Source organism: Salvelinus fontinalis, chromosome 22 (assembly GCF_029448725.1).
Source record: "Salvelinus fontinalis isolate EN_2023a chromosome 22, ASM2944872v1, whole genome shotgun sequence".
Lineage (NCBI taxonomy): Eukaryota > Metazoa > Chordata > Actinopteri > Salmoniformes > Salmonidae > Salvelinus > Salvelinus fontinalis.
In genome coordinates, this window is record NC_074686.1 from 35,456,240 (window position 1) to 35,477,455 (window position 21,216).

Consider the following 21,216-nt stretch of genomic DNA (forward strand, 5'->3'; position numbering starts at 1 on the left):
ATATTGCTACAGTAAACAGCTGCCAGGTCATATTGCTACAGTAAACAGCTGACAGATCATTTTGCTACAGTAAACAGCTGCCAGGTCATATTGCTACAGTAAACAGCTGACAGATCATATTGCTACAGTAGAACTGAGTAACTGTTGTACCTACATATGACACACGACTGAATCATGGACTGAAATGTGACTTGCTCTAATCACAAGCTGCTCATGTCAGATTCCATGGCAACAGACGTGGGAGGAGACCGGGAGGGGAGACTGGTTTAGTAGAGAATGGAAAGAAGTATGTCATTTGAAATGGAACATTCTTTTATGAGTGATTATGATCGGGGTAAAAGCTAGAGGATACATTTTGTTAGAGAAAACCCCAAATCCTTATTACGTAAATCCCCCCACACATCAACAACACCCAAATCCAAGAGGAGTGGTAGGCCTAACTGTGGATAGTAGCGTCAACGAGAGGACAAATAAAATATAATTCTATAGTACATTCCAAATTAAATGTGACTGTAAAATGTGTGGCAGGAGAACAGTGTGAAACAGGGATTGAGTAATTACACACAGCCTCTCCATCTTGCTTGTCAGAAGTTTGGCTTCTTGGAACCATTCAATTTGCATCCCAAAATGCACCCTATCTCCTATATAGTGCACAGCTTTTGACCAGGGCCAATAGTGCTTTAGTCAAAAGTAGTACACTATTTAGGTTATAGTGTGCCATTGGGACACATGCGGTCTGGTATTAACATCCTAGTCACTACATCATTAATAGGTCAGTGTTCTGACACCTTTGCTGTACTGCCCATGACCATAACAGAGAGATGTGATTTTTAAAGAGGTTGACCTCTTCTAAATACTGAGGAGATACAATGTGTATCCCAAATGGCACCCTATTCCCTATATAGTGCACTACTTTTAACCATGTGTCCTGATCAAAAGTAGTGCTCTAAATAGGGAATAGGGTGCTATAGTGGTGTACTAAATAGGGAATAGGGTGCCATTTGGGATGTACACCGATTTCCGTGAGCCAAGCCCAAAAGCCCTGGTCGTAAAGGTCTTTAAGTGTGCCTTGGGGACATCATACTGTTGGCATGGCAGAATATAGGTTTGGAGGACAAACACCTTAATCATCAGAGGATCTTTGGCCTTACGGATAATTAAAGAGCAGCATAAACCATGCATTTGATAAATTGATGGCAGATTTAACAACCCACTTATGACTCATAGTCCTAGTAGTCACACTGTGGAACCGGGTTAGGACTTTGTTTATGATACGGGAAAGCCTGTGGATGAAAGACATTTAAGGCAATGCTTTGAGTACTGTCAAACACGCATTGTGAAGTAGCACTACCTAGTGAAGGAATGTGGTATTGCATACTGACAATAAAGTATTCACTAATAAGCATATCTACTTTAAATAGACGTAACACTTTATTGTTATCTGGATGATCAAAATGACAGCTTTGTCTGTATTCACCAAACTATTTCAATACTACACACCTGATCAGTACTGGTCGCACACAGGGAACATTCTAGAAATAGCATGGGACCAGTGTTGGAGAAGATACTCTTAAAATATAGATTTCCAAACTAACATTTACATCTCACTGGCAGACATTAAGCTACCCTTAAGAAAAATTAAATTTACTTAAAGTTGCTTTGAAAATGTAGTTCACTACATCCAAACTACTGTGTGAAAAAGTATATCTAAATCTGAAAATGTCAAGACTACAAATTCCAAGAACAGATCACAATAGGGTCAAATGTTAACAGAATGTGTAATTTAGCCTATTAAAAGCAAAACAATGTTTCAAGTGAGAATTAGACAGGTATGATGCCAAAAAATAAATGATTGCCTACTTCAGTCATATTTTATTTTCCTTTTGCAAAAGTGTGTAGTTCTAGTAGTTAGAGCTACACAACAAAAAAGTTAACTACTGAAAACACGACCAAGATTTGAATTTAGTTCAAGTACCACCAAATTACTGTAAAATGTAGTTCAATTACTAGTTAAACTACATATAGTTCACTGCTCCCCAACGTGGCATGGGTCATGTGTTGTCATCCTGTTGCCCCCTGGCTCACTAACTGCCACTATTCAAAAATCTAACTCAAATCTCTGAAACTGCCACCATAGGAACGCCATAATGACTTCATATCTTTGTGTGTAAACAGAGTCATTTGAATCATACTTGGGTGTCAGAATAAAGCAGTTTGAAGGTGAACACAGTACTAAAACAATTTCCATGATCTCACTGAAACTTCACCAGTCAAATGTAGTGCATTATAAATGGAATAGGGAGCTATTTGATAATAAGCTGGTGGACTAGAGAGAGCCTCATCTGAGCACCTTGGCAGGTAACAGGGCCATGAAGAAGCCACAATGAAACCAGGCAGTAGATGCTGTCAGACACAGATGTTGGTCATAAACTAGCTTCCCTGTTGATTTCCCTGCTATATTATTACTGAAGAGTGCAGAGTAAAGACAGAGATGAGATTTTGATTAACAGCAAGTCATTTTCAATGCTTCTGGTGGGCTAAACATTCACAAATTTAGATTTTTACCATAAACAACTATATTCAGTAATATTTATAATTTCAATGTTTTATTCCAATTTTATGCTAAACAAATCTAAAAAAAAAGAGAGAAAAAAAGAAGCTGTGATATTCTAGAGCTACAAAACTACACAAGGACAAAAAAAAGAATATGATTATTTTTGTCACAAGAGCAGTAATGTGAAGTTACATGATAAATATAGAATGTTCCACACTATACAATAACCCCAGCTGGGTATTGAGTAACATGCAATAACACATCTTGTACTTTTCTGCAGGAAAATCATGAAACACAAATATTTCCAGGAGCAGGTGGGAGGGGCAACATTTCATGCAATATACACATAGCAGAAACCAAGTCAGTTAACATAAGGCATATAAAGTTCACAAAGCCCAGAGAAGTGACTCTGTTTCACTGTAGACATCTCCTGTGTGGCCAGTTCTGGTCTGAAGTGCTTAACACCTCCATTCATCCTCAAGTAGAATAGTCCTGTGGAACAACGATAACGTCGACAACAGAATTAAAAACAGAACTTTAAATATTTCTAAATCACATATTGCTTTATTGGAAGCTCAAGACATAACATTCCAATAGCTTACCGCTCTGGGTTTTTTGTTCACCTTCATGTCGAATCTAAAAACAAAAAAAGCAAGAGTTACGACAGGTCTTTCAGGTTTCACTAAATACAACATGAGTAACCATGGAGACAACAAGCACTGCTACAGTTACTCAAGCTAAGAGACCAAGCAACACACAAGGAGACAACTAAAGAACAATATGAAAGCCTGGGATGTGCTGAAAGATGTGGGTTTTTACTCAACCTATGAGCTCCCCATCTCATTTTGGCAGAAAGAGCAGACTTTTCCATAACTGGATTAAGGGAACGGGACCTTTATGGAATGAAACCAGGGTCAAGAAATAAACTGTGCTTCTAAAGAAGTAGTGTTTATGCCCCTATGACTCAAAACACTACAGAATCTAGCGTTGAGTCTACGGGAGCTAGGTGCTAATACGTTATTAGATACAATGCATTATTTGAGAAATGAAGCGTGCGTCCCCAAATGGCACCCTATTTCCTATATGGGCCCTGGTCAAAAGTAGTGCACTAAATAGGGAGCCATTTGGGATAGAACCAAAGATTTGGACATGTAGTAATGATAGATTTGCTATGATGACGCATTAACCGTGACAGAAGCAGATAGAGAGCTGAGGGAGAGAGAGATTGGGAACGTCAGGATGTGGTCAGAGAAGGCAGGGGTAGTCCCCCAAATGGCACCCTATTCCCGACATAGGGCACTACTTTTGACCAGAGCCCTATGGGTCAAAAGAGCTCTGGTCAAAGGCAGTGCACTATATAGGGAATAGGGTGCCATTTGGGACACAGACAGGATGTATCACCACAGGAAGCAGGAAGTAAAATTTGAGACTTACTCAAAGTCATAATGAAACATGGCAGAAGGGCTGGGGCAGCATTAGGGGAAGTAGAGAGCAGTAGTAATTAGTACACCAGCCTGACTCACTCTAAAGGGATGCTTTTGTATCTGGAAAATACAGTTTTGTTAATAATTGAACTAGCCAACACAATATTTTGTCTTTTCATTTAACTTATTGAGATGATTTTGTCTAAATATGTGGTGGTTTTATTAGGCTACATACAACATAACACAATGTGGCTAGGAACCGGTGTGATGAGTTAATACAGCTGGAAAAGTTGGCATTGTTTCTTACTGCTCCTCACATTCCAGCTCCAATACAAACATACTAAGCCACTTGCTATAAACCAGTAGTACAGCCAATCAAACAGACCCTCTTGATGTTTATACAGTAGTACAGACAATCAAACAGACCCTCCTGATGTTTATACAGTAGTACAGCCAATCAATCTGACCCTCCCAGGCAATTTTTTTTTTAATTTTAATTTTTTAAGTTAACTTGCCTGCAAGAGAGATACCCTTGGACATATCTCAGACTTGATAGCAGGGCCATGTTCAGTAGCCAACAATTGCAGATAGAAATTACGTTAATAGACCCACTTTGATTCCATATTCTACATGTCAGAAAGGCATGTTTGTTCTACAATGCATATTTCTATAGGAACGTTCCACAACGTTGTGTTCTGCTGAACGTGCCCTAGGAGTTAGTCTAGACCAGCAACTGCGTTTAGGGTCGAGTACCTGTGTCTGTTTTTGTTCTTCCTTTTCTTGTGGCTCCCGTGGTGGCTTCCGGAGGAGGATGAGGCAGCCTTCTGGGGTTTGAGGTCCTGCAGTGCCCCGTCTGCGTCCTCCGTGTCCTCCTGACTGGGCTCGTTCTCCTGGTTCTGGAGGTCTGGGGATGTGTCGCTCTCTGTCCCACTGCCGGGCTCACCTGAAGGGCCAGGCAACAGGAGAGCAGCATGCCACCTTGGAGCTCAACTCCCTCACATACCAGTAGGCTACATTCAGTAAGCACTGTGGCAAACAAAAGTTTATCAATTTGAGATGGCTGAGCCATATACTTACGCTTTTCATTCATGTGATCTGGTATCCCGCCAAGTGCACAGACAGCCTGTTCAACAAAGACAAACAGTTGGTCAGCATTTACACATTATTACAATCATAGATGGCCTCCTAGGAAAATACTGAGAGGACCGATGGCCTCCTAGGAAAATACTGAGAGGACCGATGGCCTCCTAGGAAAATACTGAGAGGACCGATGGCCTCCTAGGAAAATACTGAGAGGACCGATGGCCTCCTAGGAAAATACTGAGAGGACCGATGGCCCCCTAGGAAAATACAGAGAGGACCGATGGCCCCCTAGGAAAATACCGAGAGGACCGATGGCCCCCTAGGAAAATACAGAGAGGACCGATGGCCTCCTAGGAAAATACTGAGAGGACCGATGGCCTCCTAGGAAAATACTGAGAGGACCGATGGCCGCCTAGGAAAATATTGAGAAGATAACTGGCCTCCTAGGAAAATAAAGGGAGCATAAATGGCCTTCTAGGAAAATATTGAGAAGATAACTGGCCTCCTAGGAAAATAAAGGGAGCATAAATGGCCTTCTAGGAAAATATTGAGAAGATAAATGCCCTAGGAAAATACTGAGGACAGGCAGAAAATAGAGTGAAACACTCACTGCTACAGAAGTGACTGAAGACTTGCTGAACAGACGCTCTGCCTCTTTGAACTTTCTGTTTCTTCTGTCTGTCTTGCTGTTGGAATTTCTGACAGAACAATACAAAACAGAGTAAATAAATCATAAACACAGGCAAGATGTTTCAATATCAACACTTTATGTCTGAGTAGCCATGGTCCATGTCTTGCTTACTTTTGGTTGGTGAGGTATCTGTCCCATCCTCTAATGATATTCCCATACATCTGGGTGTCTTCCAAGTAGCTGCCTTCAAATGCATAGATCTGTCTTTCCAAGTTCACCAATGTCTCCTGTGGAAAGTATGTAAAAGGCATTAGACTGCATTTCAAATGTATGAAACTGACATAAAGTGTAAATACTATATAGCCAGAGACATATAGCCAGAGACAGTACCCCAGCCATGCCCATGGTGATGTGGGCATTAGCATAGTAGGGTTTGACTGCACCTTGTGGGCAAAGAATGTTACTACCTAACTTCAACGACGCGACATTGTATATAAACATTGATATATCTAGTAAAAAACGCAATACATATGGATGTATGACCCTGAATAAAAGCACATACTAACAGTTGCATTCTATAATGTTTCATTTGTTTGGTAACGTTAGTTAACGTATCTTGCCAGCGAGAAACAAATATTTACCGGCAGTAGAGAGCCGAGGCCTAGTCGTAGTAGCTTAGCTAGGTTAGCTAGTGCGGCCTAGTTAACTAGCAAGCTACCTTGCAACTTAAACATAAGATGCAGCAAATACGCATGTAGCAAAATATTTACTCATACGGAAACGTAGCTAGCTACAGCAGCTAATAAACTTACCGCAAGTTCTTGTTTCCTCTTGACCAGTTCCGAGAGTTCCCGACGTGTGTCGGGAATCTGTGGTGGTGTCGCCTTCGTATGCATCGCCATGATGAATCTCCGAAAAACAAAACAGTTGCGCGTCTTCAATGAGGTAAAATAGGTAAGCAAAGACTTTCACCACACGTGGGCGCTAGATGACTGGTACGTTTGCTTGTCTTGCAACGAGACAAATGCCTTTTCTTCTCCTGCCGCTCTGCTTTCACCAAGTACTCGTTGTCATGGAAACAGATCATATGCGGAAACGTATCCACACTCGGGAAGTTTGTTTCTGGCTACAGTAACTTTGCAGTGTGGTATGAATGAATTTGTTGCATCCTAGGATCACTTTGCGAATTTGGTTAACGTAGTCGGGCTACATTTACCATTCAAATTGCTACCTAGTCAGCATGAGGGTGTTGCAGTCATTGCTTGACTTGGGTACCAGCACCTCACATGTTCTACTGCTTGAGCCCCTGTACTTCTTATAAAAAATATTAGCAACACAAGTATTGTGAAGTTCAAGCTCCTGCACGTAAATATGAGCAGTACCGGCACCCAAAATGATTACAGGTACCTATTTCAGTCCAAGTCAAGCACTGGTGACATTACAAACTGTCCTCCCTTCTAAACAGATTGTCAGGCGATGCAATACATGTCAGACACCTGTCCCTCCAGTTGTGTTGAAAGTCTCTTAGCTAATGATGGGAAAAAATACACAGAGAATGACAGTAAGTGACAGGAGACTTTGCATCCCAGGTCAGACATGTTAATGCTAACCCTATTCACGACCTCAATCTTTATTATTATTTATTTTTTAGGGAGTAGATCAGCTTTAATATTGCAGATATATTGTGGCTTCCATCTATGTAATTGTCCGCATCATTTCCAATCCTCATATATGTTTTTTGTAAATATATAAATATTATGATTTATTATTTTCCCCTAACCCTGCCACCTCTCCCCTAATTGGAGTAAACTAATGTACAACAACACTTAGGCTTCTACTTCCAGCTTATACATACTATATTCATTTTAGGGACACAGTTAATTTTACATTAGTTATCTTGTTATTTTTAGTCCCACCATTCAGCTCCACTCAACCCCTCCCATATATCTCTGGGGTGGCAGGTAGCCTAGTGGTTCATTGGGCCAGTAACCGAATGGTTGCTGGATCAAATCCCCGAGCTGACAAGGTAAAAATCTGTCGTTCTTCCCCAGAACAAGGCAGTTAACCCACTGTTCCCCGGTAGCCGTCATTGTAAATAAGAATTTGTTCTTAAGTTCTTAACTGACTTGCCTAGTTAAATAAAGGTTAAATAAAAAAATAAAAAATCTCTGAACACCATCCAGTTTTGATTTATATTTGCCATATATTTTCAACTGTGCTGCGATGTTTTACAAAAATTCTGAACCTTTCTATTCTCATAGTTTCTACAGATTGTAAAATAAAGATACACATTTTTGCTAACAGTATTAATATATTATTAATGGATTGACCATGACTTTTTAAAATCACCCAGTGGAGCTATTTGCAGAGTTAGCTCCAGGTAAATGTTACAATTCTTCATCCATTCATGGACCTGTGACCAAAAACAAGCTATATATGGATGGTACCAAAACAAATTATATAATGATTCTGTCTCTTCGCAGCAAAATCTGCAGAGCTAGGATGGTTGTATCCCCCATATATATATATATATATATACAGTTAAAGTCGGAAGTTTACATACACTTAGGTTGGAGTCATTAAAACTCGTTTTCCAACCACTCCACAAATTTCTTGTTAACAAACTATAGTTTTGGCAAGTTGGTTAGGACATCTACTTTGTGCATGACACAAGTAATATTTCCAACAATTGTTTACAGACAGATTATTTCACTTATAATTCACTGTATCACAATTCCAGTGGGTCAGAAGTTTACATACACTAAGTTGACTGTGCCTTTAAACAGCTTGGAAAATTCCAGAAAATGATGTCATGGCTTTAGAAGCTTCTGATAGGCTAATTGACATCATTTGAGTCAATTGGAAGTGTATTTTTTGATGTATTTCAAACTCAGGGCCTCTTTGCTTGACATCATGGGAAAATCAAAAGAAATCAGCCAAGACCTCAAAAAAAATTGTAGACCTCCACAAGTCTGGTTCATCCTTGGGAGCAATTTCCAAACGCCTGATGGTACCACGTTCGTCTGTACAAACAATAGTACGTAGGTATAAACATGGGACCACGCAGCCATCATACCGCTCAGGAAGGAGACGCGTTCTGTCTCCTAGAGATTAACGTACTTTGGTGTGAAAAGTGCAAATCAATCCCATAACAACAGCAAAGGACCTTGTGAAGATGCTGGAGGAAACCGGTACAAAAGTATCTATATCCACAGTAAAACCGTAAACCGTACAGTAAAACTATATCGACATAACCTGAAAGGAAGGAAGGAAGGAAGGAAGGAAGGAAGGAAGGAAGGAAGAAGCCACTGCTCCAAAACCGCCATAAAAAAGCCAGACTACGGTTTGCAACTGCACATGGGGACAAAGATCGTACTTTTTGGAGAAATGTCCTCTGGTCTGGTGAAACAAAAACAGAACTATTTGGCCATAATGACCATCGTTATGTTTGGAGGAAAGAGGGGGATGCTTGCAAGCCGAAGAACACCATCCCAACCGTGAAGCACGGGGGTGGCAGCATCATGTTGTGTGGGTGCTTTGCTGCAGGAGGGGCTGGTGCACTTCACAAAATAGATGGCATCATGAGGTAGGAAAATTATGTGGATATATTGAAGAAACATCTCAAGACATCAGTCAGAAAGAAAAAGCTTGGTTGCAAATGGGTCTTCCAAATGGACAATGACCCCAAGCATACTTCCAAAGTTGTGGCAAAATGGCTTAAGGACAACAAAGTCAAGGTATTGGAGTGGCCATCGCAAAGCCCTGACCTCAATCCCGTAGAAGATTTGTGGGCAGAACTGAAAAACCTGACTCAGTTACACCAGCTTTGTCAGGAGGAATGGGCCAAAATTCACCCAACTTATTGTGGGAAGCTTGTGGAAGGCTACCCGAAACGTTTGACCCAAGTTAAACAATTTATAGGCAATGCTAGCAAATACTAATTGAGTGTATATAAACTTCTGACCCACTGGGAATGTGATGAAAGAAATAAAAGCTGAAATAAATCATTCTCTCTACTATTATTCTGACATGTCACATTCTTAAAATAAAGTGGTGATCCTAACTGACCTAAGACAGGATTAAATGTCAGGAATTGTGAAAAACTGAGTTTAAATGTATTTGGCTAAGGTGTATGTCAACTTCAACTGTATATGCACAGTTGAAGTCGGAAGTTTACATACACCTTAGTCATTTGCAAAAAAACCTATTCTATAAACCTGTTTTCACTTTGTCATTATGGGGTATTGTGTGTAGATTGATGAGGAAAAACATTTATTTAATCCATGTTAGAATAAGGCCGTAACGTAACAACATTTTGAAAAAGTCAAGGGTTCTGAATACTTTCCGAAAGCACTGAATGTACAGTATTCAAGGCTATTCAAACCATAAATCTGAGTAGGGGGATGGCTGATCTAGAATCAGTTTTTCATTTAGATCAGAATGAATAAGACTGCATGGACAGGGGGGGGACCTGACCCCAGGTCAGCACACCTACTCTGCTTTATGAATACGGATCCAGGACTAGCAATAGTTTCTATGACAACACCTCTCTGGTCTTAAATGGTTTCCCATGCCTTTTAACCCTTGTCCAAGGAGGAGACATTACCTGGGAATATTCTTCTGAAGAACCCCCCCCCCCCCCCCCCTGCCTGACCCTGGGCAGGATGATGTAGTGAACTACGGGGGCCCGGCCAAGCACTTCATGTCCAGTGCTGTGTTTGTTTCTGGGACAAGCCGATGGACCCAGGACGTGTGAGGCCAGGGATTTCCAGGTTCAGGTACTGCATCATTGATCCTCCTAGATTGTGTCCTAAATGGCACCCTATTCCCTATCTAGCACACTACTTTTTTTTATTTATTTTTTTACCAGGGTTCATAGGGCTGTGGTCAAAAGTAGTGTGCTATATAGGGAATAGGGTGCTATTTGGGATACAATCTAAGCCACACAGTTAGAATGGACACTTTTTCTATCCGGTAGTAACCAATAATATTGTATGAGCATAATACATTTGTGTTTTATACAATGTTTTGACTATTATTATTATTGATATTCTTATGTTTAACTTTCATCTCAGTAAAGAGGATATTGATTGAACTTCATGTCTTTTCTGTTCATAGGTTTTCTATGAACCATCAAAGTGGTCTTTCTTATACAATCACTCCAAGAACTGGATTCTTACACGAAGCACCCGAGGACACTCACATTGCTTTTCTGTGGGTCTTTTTGCACGTGTTCTCACAACACTTTGTGCATATTTATCAGTGTACTTCATGTAAAATGTTATTGCGGTTGAGTGGCTTGGTATGGAAGTTTGTTTCTCTGGCTGCATGTGAGGAAGGTTCGGTACAATGGTATTATATGTGCATGTGTTTTACTGTGACTAAAGACAAAAATACAACTCACTTGATGCAGCCATATATTCAGTAATTGTATTTCCATATATCCTTAAGAAGAAACAGATGTTTTTTGTCCAGTAATGCAGAGAGGATTCACAGTAATGGTACAGTAGTCCTTGACAACTGCTAGGCCTCGTGCTGTCAGCGGTACGCCCCAATAACAGCTGGGCACACGAGACCACATAGCCAAAGCAACTGTTTAGGACGTGCTAAGGGGTGGGACACTGGGGAGGGGGTTTGTATGAAGGGTGGTACTCTGGGGAGGAGGTCTGTATTAGGGGTGAGACACTGAGGAGGGGATCTGTATAAGGGGTGAGACACTGGGTAGGGGGCTGTATTAAGGGTGAAACACTGGGTAGGGGGTCTGTATAAGGGGTGAGACACTGGGTAGGGGGTCTGTATTAAGGGTGAGACACTGGGTAGGGGGGTCTGTATTAAGGGTGAGACACTGGGTAGGGGGGTCTGATTTAGGGGTGAGACACTGGGTAGGGGGGTCTGATTTAGGGGTGAGACACTGGGTAGGGGGGTCTGATTTAGGGGTGAGACACTGGGTAGGGGGGTCTGATTTAGGGGTGAGACACTGGGTAGGGGGGTCTGATTTAAGGGTGAGACACTGGGTAGGGGGTCTGTATTAAGGGTGAGACACTGGGTAGGGGGGTCTGATTTAGGGGTGAGACACTGGGTAGGGGGGTCTGATTTAGGGGTGAGACACTGGGTAGGGGGGTCTGATTTAGGGGTGAGACACTGGGTAGGGGGGTCTGATTTAGGGGTGAGACACTGGGTAGGGGGGTCTGATTTAGGGGTGAGACACTGGGTAGGGGGTCTGATTTAGGGGTGAGACACTGGGTAGGGGGTCTGATTTAGGGGTGAGACACTGGGTAGGGGGTCTGATTTAGGGGTGAGACACTGGGTAGGGGGTCTGATTTAGGGGTGAGACACTGGGTAGGGGGTCTGTATTAAGGGTGAGACACTGGGTAGGGGGTCTGTATTAAGGGTGAGACACTGGGTAGGGGGTCTGATTTAGGGGTGAGACACTGGGTAGGGGGGTCTGATTTAGGGGTGAGACACTGGGTAGGGGGGTCTGATTTAGGGGTGAGACACTGGGTAGGGGGGTCTGATTTAGGGGTGAGACACTGGGTAGGGGGGTCTGATTTAGGGGTGAGACACTGGTTAGGGGGTCTGATTTAGGGGTGAGACACTGGGTAGGGGGGTCTGATTTAGGGGTGAGACACTGGGTAGGGGGTCTGATTTAGGGGTGAGACACTGGGTAGGGGGGTCTGATTTAGGGGTGAGACTGAGGAGAACAGCTGCAGATACTGTATATTCAGACAATTCAATATTCTGTCCACTAAAACACTCCCTGTAAAACCAAACCACAGGTTATATGACTTTCACTCCCAAAACAAGGCTTCTGTCTGAGCTCCCTGCTTTTGTTACTCCTCTCGTCTTCCACTGGTCTGAAAGACTTTTAGGAAAACAAATTCATCTTGTAAAATAAAAACGTGGGAGAGTAGGTTTTAGACTATTAGGAAACTTTGAGATCTGGGGGTCTCAAGAGAGGAGGCATTACCTACTCTGACCTTGATTTCAGCTGCCCCCGGTGGATTTATTTCCTGACATTTAAACTATTGGCTCAACTGCTGTTGTCTGAAGCCACTAGTGTTGTAGTTGAAGTGCCAACGGGGACAGAGACACTGGAACACATACCTCTGGCTTTATGGGAGCTGTCTGAGCTCCATTATAGCTTGTAGTCAAATTGGGCAAGTATAAGCATGTTCATTCAAAGGGGCCCTTCCTGAGACAGCCTTTTGTTGTGAGTGTGTGCATTTGGGAATGTCTGCGTATTCTTGTGAGATCTATCCCCATGTACTGGTACTGTATGGTAAGTAGGTGTGCAGTGAGACACCTGACTGACCCTAAACCTAATTACAATTTAACGCTGATATCTGTAATCTCACTCTCTATTGCCATACGTCTTAGCCAATAGAAATAAACATGAGAGCACCGACAGGCATGATACATACTCAGCATGAGCAAATAACCGTTCTTTCTTGAAACTAAGGAAAGTACATTTATGAGGTTTTATAAAATAAAAAGAGCAATAACCCCTTAATTCATCACTTTAATTAGATTTGGCTCTGAAGTTACTGATAGTTATCAGCAAAAACAAAAGGAACGAGAGATGCAATTGTATTGTAGGATTCATAATTTGGAGTATCCACAGAATGGTGCTAATGTGATGGGGTGGCTGAGGGCATCTTCCTTCATATTCATGGTAGAGCTAATTGTGTCAGCCTAATCTTATATCTGTGACTTGGAAGTACATCAGTGGATTACGGGCACAATATGGTGCAATTATTTCATAGCGATTTGCATAAGACGTTTAAAAAGTGCCAGAGATACTTACTGGAGTGTGGAGACAAGATTTTATTCCATCTCAGAGTGCTTCGATGTAGTTAACAAAATTAGAACCTCTTTTTTATTGTTAATTGTGATTTGCCTCCTGGTGGGATTGTGAGAGGCTTTGATTGGTCGAGTTTGGTAGCTGTGCTTTAATTATTCATGTGCAATAGCTGTCACGTTCTGACCATAGTTCTTTTGTGTTTTCTTTGTTTTTAGTGTTGGTCAGGAAGTGAGCTGAGTGGGCATTCTATGTTGTGTGTCTAGTTTTCCCGTTTCTGTGTTTGGCCTGATATGGTTCTCAATCAGAGGCAGGTGTTAGTCACTGTCTCTGATTGGGAACCATATTTAGGTAGCCTGTTTTCTGTTGGGGTTTGTGGGTGGTTGTCTTCAGTCTTTGTGTGTCTGCACCAGACAGAACTGTTTAGTTTCGTGTTATTCTCGTTTATCGTTATTTTGTTTGTTTGTTACGTATTCTATTAAAATGGATACTTTTCACGCTGCGCCTTGGTCCTCCTCTCTTCCTCCATACGACGAACGTTACAATAGCCTGGATGGATGGATGGATGGGTGGATGGGTGCATGGCTGGGTGGATGGATGGATGGGTATGGATGGATGGATGGATGGGATAAATGATGGATAGGTGGACAACTGGAGGGATAGATGAGTGTATGGAGATTAGCACAAGTGGAACCTACATGTAGGATGGTTATTCTTTCATCATCATCAGTGACTTAAAATCGTCATCAGTGACTTAACATGGTCATCAGTGACTTAACATGGTCATCCGTGACTTAACATGGTCATCCGTGACTTAACATGGTCATCAGTGACTTAACATGGTCATCAGTGACTTAACATGGTCATCCGTGACTTAATACCGTCATCAGTGGCTTAACATGGTCATCAGTGACTTAATATTGTCATCATTGACTTAAAATCATCATCAGTGACTTAACAAGGTCATAAGTGTCTTAACATGGTCATCATTGACTTAACATGGTCCTCAGTGACTTAACATCGTCATCAGTGTCTTAAAATCATCCTCAGCTCAACAAAGAACCCATTCATGTATCCATCTTCCTTTTGTATAGCTGTTAAACATTAATGGGATGATTTGTGGAAGAATTGGCTACGTAATGGCTGTTTGTATCAGCAGTGGGACACAAGCCCTCAGGAATCATGACAGGAATCATCAATTCTATTTTCATACTGAAGACAGCAAAAACATGAATTGGAGCCTGGTGGAATGCACTGCATTGTTGCATTTACAGTATTCTCAAACAGGAACTTTCAGGGAGCAAGAAATAAGAGAAGAATGAAGGAAATTATGGAATGTATTAATTAACCTGAAAACACTGTCGCATAATGTCTTAACTGGCCGTACATATGTATAAGTGCCTTGTAGTGTATGAGAGAGAGAGAGAGAGAGAGAGAGAGAAAGACACCAAATAATGCATACAGAGCAGAATTAGGCCGATACCCACAAATTATCAAAATCCAGAAAAGAGACGTTAAATTCTACAACCACCTAAAAGGAAGCGATTCCCAAACCTTCCATAACAAAGCCATCACCTACAGAGAGATACACCTGGAGAAGAGTCCCCTAAGCAAGCTGTTCACAAACAGACCCCACAGAGCCCCAGGACAGTACCACAATTAGACCCAACCAAATCATGAGAAAACAAAAAGATAATTACTTGACACATTGGAAAGAATTAACAAAAAAAAACAGAGCAAACTAGAATGCTATTTGGCCCTAAACAGAGAATACACAGTGGTAGAATACCTGACCACTGTGACTGACCCAAACTTAAGGAAAGCTTTTACTATGCACAGACTCAGTGAGCATAGCCTTGCTATTGAGAAAGGCCGCCGAAGGCAGACCTGGCTCTCAAGAGAAGACAGGCTATGTGCACACTGCCCAGAAAATGAGGTGGAAACTGAGCTGCACTTCCTAACCTCCTGCCAAATGTATGACCATATTAGAGACATATATTTCCCTCAGATTACACAGATCCACAAAGAATTTGAAAACAAACCCGATTTTGATAAACTCCCATTTCTACTGGGTGAAATACCACAGTGTGCCATCACAGCAGCAAGATTTGTGACCTGTTGCCACAAGAAAAGGGCAACCAGTGAAGAACAAACACCATTGTAAATACAACCCATATTTATGTTTATTTATTTTCCCTTTTGTGCTTTAACTATTTGCACATCGTTACAACACTGTATAAATACATAATATGACATTTGTAATGTCTTTATTCTTTTGGAACTTCTGTGAGTGTAATGTTTACTGTTAATTTGTATTGTTTATTTCACTTTTGTATATTATCTACTTCACTTGCTTTGGCAATGTTAACATATGTTTCCCATGCCAATAAAGCCCCTTGAATTGAATTGAGAGAGAGAAAGGGAGAGACTATTTAACAATCGAGCCTGATCCTACCTCATCTTGGATGGGTGTGGGTGATTGACTGTCCATTCCCCCAGCCCCTACTTCTCGTCCTTGCTGCTTCTCAAAAGCTCATTAGTGCGCCACTAAATCATGTATTTCTCCCTCACAGGCACTGTGGTTTAATTCATACTAATAGAACCAATTCCATTATGGATGCCGGTGCTGCTAGCCTTGGATAGGCTGTTGATGGGTTTGAGAGAGGCAATGCCATAGAAATTGAATCACTACAAAAGTAAACTGCTGCAGTCTGATGGGCTTTTCCCTTTCTAGTAATTATATTTCTATGGGTAGTATTCATTAGATGGATCAGCAACATCCTCCCCAAACACAATTCATCTAGGTGTATTCTCATCCCCACCTAACACAATTCATCTTGATGGTGCATTTCATCCCCACCTAACACAATTCATCTTGATGGTGTATTTAATCCTCCCTAACACAATTCATCTGGGTGTATTTAATCCTCCCGAACACAATTCATCTTGATGGTGTATTTAATCCTCCCTAACACAATTCATCTGGGTGTATTTAATCCTCCCGAACACAATTCATCTTGATGGTGTATTTAATCCTCCCTAACACAATTCATCTTGATGGTGTATTTAATCCTCCCTAACACAATTCATCTTGAGGGTGCATTTAATCCTCCCTAACACAATTCATCTGGGTGTATTTAATCCTCCCTAACACAATTCATCTTGATGGTGCATTTAATCCTCCCGAACACAATTCATCTTGATGGTGTATTTAATCCTCCCTAACACAATTCATCTGGGTGTATTTAATCCTCCCGAACACAATTCATCTTGATGGTGTATTTAATCCTCCCTAACACAATTCATCTGGGTGTATTTAATCCTCCCTAACACAATTCATCTTGATGGTGTATTTAATCCTCCCTAACACAATTCATCTTGATGGTGCATTTAATCCTCCCTAACACAATTCATCTGGGTGTATTTAATCCTCCCTAACACAATTCATCTTGATGGTGTATTTAATCCTCCCTAACACAATTCATCTTGATGGTGCATTTAATCCTCCCTAACACAATTCATCTGGGTGTATTTAATCCTCCCTAACACAATTCATCTTGATGGTGTATTTAATCATCCCTAACACAATTCATCTGTGTGTATTTAATCCTCCCTAACACAATGAATCTTGATGGATTCTCTTACTTTCTCTGACACCGCCTAGTATAGAGGCCCTGGATGGCAGGAAGCTTGGCCCCAGTGATGTACTGGGCCGTGCGCACTACCCTCTGTAGCGCCTTACAGTCAGATGCCGAGCAGTTGCCATACCAGACGGTGATGTAACCGGTCGGGATGCTCTCGATGGTGTAGAACTTTTTGAGGATCTGGGGACCCATGCCAAATCTTTTCAGTCTCCTGATGGGGAAAAGGTGTTGTCGTGCCCTCTTCACGACTGTCTTGGTGGGTTTGGACCATGATCGTTTGTTGAGATGTTGCCCTCGGTTCCGATTCTCAAGCTTGTAAACACTTTCTGGAATATTTGTATTGCTGTACTGCGCTAAGTGGGTCATGCATTTTTTATTTGTGTCTCAACACCCAGAAATGCATTTTGCCTGTATTCAAAGTTTAGCAGAAGAATGTATCTGCAGTGGTTTAGCAGAGTCTACTGCTGCATGGTGTTGATGCAAAATGCAGAATGTTTTACAAAGGCGAAGAGAAGGTGAATCTCTATACTATTAGTAATAGTAATCCTGTGTACTGGTTCATGATTTTACACTAGAATACTGCCATACATCATGTACATCTAACAGGCAGTTGTTAATGTCAATATCAATCTTTACAGTGTATAAGAGACAAATCCTACCAATGACGCTGGGGCCACTCTACGTAAAATGTATGCATGCGTCGCTTTGGATAAAAGCATCTGGTAAATGACATATAGTATTATTTATTATATTACTGTATGAGACATGGATGTACAGAGACATACATTATGAAGATTATCTTGAAACATCTGTAATTGACCTCATTTTGAATTAAAAGCGTTGTAAAAAGGACAAGTGGTTGGAACTATTAAAAAAATAAGTTTTAATAAATGAGTCCTCCATAAATCAAATGTATTCATATAGCCCTTCTTACATAAGCTGATATCTCAAAGTGCTGTACAGAGAGCCAGACGTTTATTATGTTCAACATAGGAGGGCCAAGCACAGGAAGCAGCTCTTTCAGTAGTTTAGTCCATACACAGACTAATAGTTTTTACACAAGGGACCAAGCCACACGGGGAGATTGTTTTCAGAATATAGGGCAAATATCATCGGACTAACAATCTATAATGGAGACATTGAAGTAGGCCATTGTTTTATGGTGTTACAATACTGATGATTACTTACTTTGGTCATGTGATGTACTGTAATTTTCCATCCCATCCAAAAATGTATGATAGGCTATTCTTCAGAGTGCTTTAGTAGGTCTAAACCTAGTCGCAAAAGTAAGTGAATCCAGTAGAAGTTCCACTCATGGTAATGTGTCTTTGTGTCACAGGGCTGTTCCAGGCCTAACTCACTCACCCTGCCTTACCTAATAGGAAAATAGACACCAGACTCCAACCTCTGACTGCAGGATAAATGTGTAACCCTACAGTGAAAAAGGTCGCATTAATTCTTAACGACCTTGTCACAATGTCAAACTACCGACTAAATGAATTAAAACAGAAATGATTCACGTGAGACTATTCGTTCCATCCATTGATTGGCTCACATAAAAAAATAAAGAGCAACCCAAATGAGAAAACATGCAGGTCCAACTGCAACGGGCAGCTCATCTGAATTCAAGAGATCCATGTTAAGAACCCTCCTTTGATGAATGACATGTTAATAATGCTGCATTAAACTGTTATTATGGCTATAGCACATATTTCTGTGGGCTCCTTAGATAGATAGATAGATAGATAGATAGATAGATAGATAGATAGATAGATAGATAGATAGATAGATACATTGCTTTGAGTATTCAGCGTGTATATCTGATGGATGCAACCATTTCTAACAGGGGGGATCATTGTTTTGCAAGCTCGATATATTCTCCCATTTCCCCCGTCAAACCCATATACTACTGTAAGTATACAAAAAATGCAACTGTAAATCAATTATCGAGACGTGTTTAACATTTGGTAACATTTTGTCGGTTAAATTATTTTGATCAGTAGGTGCACCGAGTTTTGCTTACGATAGATGGTACAGTCAATCAGAGAGGCAGGCAGCGGCTGTCCGGCACAGATATTCCACAAGCAGTCCTATTGCTACGATTAAGTCTCTGCCTAGCTCGGACTTTTTGGTTGGTCAACTCTGTTGATAGTAATTTGCCAAACAATATGATCTGACAGTGACAAGGTCTGTAGTTCAAGAGTAAATAAGAGAGACGTACATAGACTACTTGTCATCGTGATTTTTCTCACCCGTTTTTCTGTCTAGTTATTCTATAATTTTGTTCCCTACCGTTCCCTCTTGGATTTACGAAGAGCATGTTGGTGATCTGAGTATACAGAGAGTTTTTTCCCCCCTCCTGTCCTTCGATATATTTGAGGAATGACTGCAACTGGAAAGGGACTGACAATCGCTTGAATGGAAAAAATGGAATACAACGATCTTGAGAAAAGAATTGAGGAGAAACTGACATTAACAGATAAATGTAAGTTATTTGATACTCGCCTACATAGGACACATTAGCCACACGTAATGCGGGGCTAAAGGATCAAATGAACAATCAAATATATTTCAACAGTGGGGGGATTGAATGCTTGAAGTAAATGTGTTGGTATTCATGTACGTGTTGATAAAATATATGTGCCTGCGCATGCCAAAGCATTCTGTTTGATCTGTTCAATCAAAATCAACAGACCACCATTTGAATAGGCATTCACATAAACATGAATTTAATAAAACAACAACGTAATTGATATCTTATTGATTGATAGCCTACTATTCCTAACAGACCTTTTTTTCACCAAAACAGCAATGCCGGTTTTTTGTTGCCTTTTGTCCACCTGCTATCCGGATTGAAATGACCAGTAAGACGCATGCTCATAATAGTGCAAAATGCCCTGACATCTTTCCTTGGCCAGAGAGCTGGGAAATACCGCAACCTATATGTATTCTTTCTTACCATCCATTACCAATGAACCAATCCAGCACTAGAAACAAACAAAGCCGTTATCAAATTAACCTGACTTTGGAAATCTGCTGGTGTCTTTATAGTGTCCAGTTGCTGTCAGCGTCAAACCCTATACCTCAAAATAGATTACCATAGCAGACCAGCACCTTGGTAACAAACAATAATATTCCACCAGCAAACCTGGCCCATACAGTCGGTTAGCTCTGGTCCAAGGCGTAGTGCACGTTCGCCCTGGACCAGAGCTAGCAGTGGTCTGGCCTGGTCTGATTACACCCTCTAGTCATGAACCAGCTTATAGCAGTGATGGCTGTTATCTTGGCCATCATAATGCCTTGTATTAACATTTGTGTTTGAATGGTGATTTGATGGTGTGAAGAATAGGCTAACATATTGGGATGTACAGTAATACACTGTTGTATTCCTCTAGTCTACACCTCCACCAGCCTTGTGGATGGTTTGGTCACTGGAGACTGGTAAGGGTAACCCTGCTCTTCCTCTTGATGAGGAAGGCAGGCACTTGATGGAGGCAGAACCGCTGTGCTGCAGCGCTTCATCATTCCAGAAGCATGGCACTATGGTCAACACTGGCCGGAAGCTGCGATTCAGGAGAGAATGCTTGCGTCATCGTCATTGTCACAGACTTTCTCTTATCCCGTGGCTGGTGTTTGATTTGACCTCCAGCACTGTGACAGGAGAACCCTGTTTCTCTTATCCTGTGGCTGGTGTTTGATTTGACCTCCAGCGCTGTGACAGGAGAACCCTGTTTCTCTTATCCTGTGGCTGGTGTTTGATTTGACCTCCAGCGCTGTGACGGGAGAACCCTGTTTCTCTTATCCTGTGGCTGGTGTTTGATTTGACCTCCAGCGCTGTGACAGGAGAACCCTGTTTCTCTTATCCTGTGGCTGGTGTTTGATTTGACCTCCAGCACTGAGACAGGAGAACCCTGTTTCTCTTATCCTGTGGCTGGTGTTTGATTTGACCTCCTGTGACAGACAGACAGACACAGACAGAGAAAGAGACAGACAGACACGTTATATGTAATAAGCTGCCATTTAGGACGCAACCTTATTGCAGTTAGACTCTCCCCTTGACCTCCTGTCTCTTGGAGCAGTGC

At 41.4% G+C, this 21,216-nt stretch overlaps 2 protein-coding genes across 9 annotated transcripts in view; one reads left to right on the plus strand and one right to left on the minus strand.

The window, feature by feature from the left end:
- Positions 1-1,409: 1,409 nt before the first annotated feature.
- On the minus strand, positions 1,410-6,711 carry LOC129820246 (chromatin modification-related protein MEAF6). Of its 2 annotated transcripts, XM_055877278.1 has the most exons (8): positions 6,505-6,711; positions 5,864-5,979; positions 5,672-5,759; positions 5,056-5,101; positions 4,732-4,921; positions 3,989-4,018; positions 3,157-3,190; positions 1,410-3,046 (listed from the first exon to the last, which is right to left on the minus strand). In XM_055877278.1, the coding sequence occupies exons 1-8, from the start codon at positions 6,592-6,594 to the stop codon at positions 3,032-3,034; spliced, it is 609 nt and encodes a 202-aa protein (XP_055733253.1). In that variant the 5' UTR covers positions 6,595-6,711; the 3' UTR covers positions 1,410-3,031. The 2 variants fall into 2 exon arrangements, with proteins under 2 accessions (XP_055733253.1, XP_055733254.1); XM_055877279.1 differs by lacking the exon at positions 3,989-4,018.
- Positions 6,712-19,159: 12,448 nt separating this feature from the next.
- The window catches only part of LOC129820247 (MAP7 domain-containing protein 1-like), a 92,763-nt gene continuing 90,706 nt past the window's right edge, over positions 19,160-21,216 (plus strand). For all 7 annotated transcript variants that reach the window (XM_055877280.1, XM_055877281.1, XM_055877282.1 and 4 more), the window contains exon 1: positions 19,160-19,619. In XM_055877280.1, coding sequence (XP_055733255.1) covers positions 19,553-19,619 — 67 coding nt within the window. In that variant the 5' untranslated portion in view covers positions 19,160-19,552. The remainder of the gene's footprint in view (positions 19,620-21,216) is intronic.

What these genes read in the sequence shown, in the direction of transcription:
- LOC129820246 (XM_055877278.1), bottom strand. Translation starts at nt 6,594, where the DNA reads ATGGCGATGCATACGAAGGCGACACCACCACAGATTCCCGACACACGT. An exon ending in AGAGGAAACAAGAACTTGCG is followed by an intron (nt 5,980 to 6,504) that starts GTAAGTTTATTA and finishes TACTTTCCACAG; the next exon opens with GAGACATTGGTGAACTTGGA. An exon ending in AGATCACATGAATGAAAAGC is followed by an intron (nt 4,922 to 5,055) that starts GTAAGTATATGG and finishes CTGGCCCTTCAG; the next exon opens with GTGAGCCCGGCAGTGGGACA.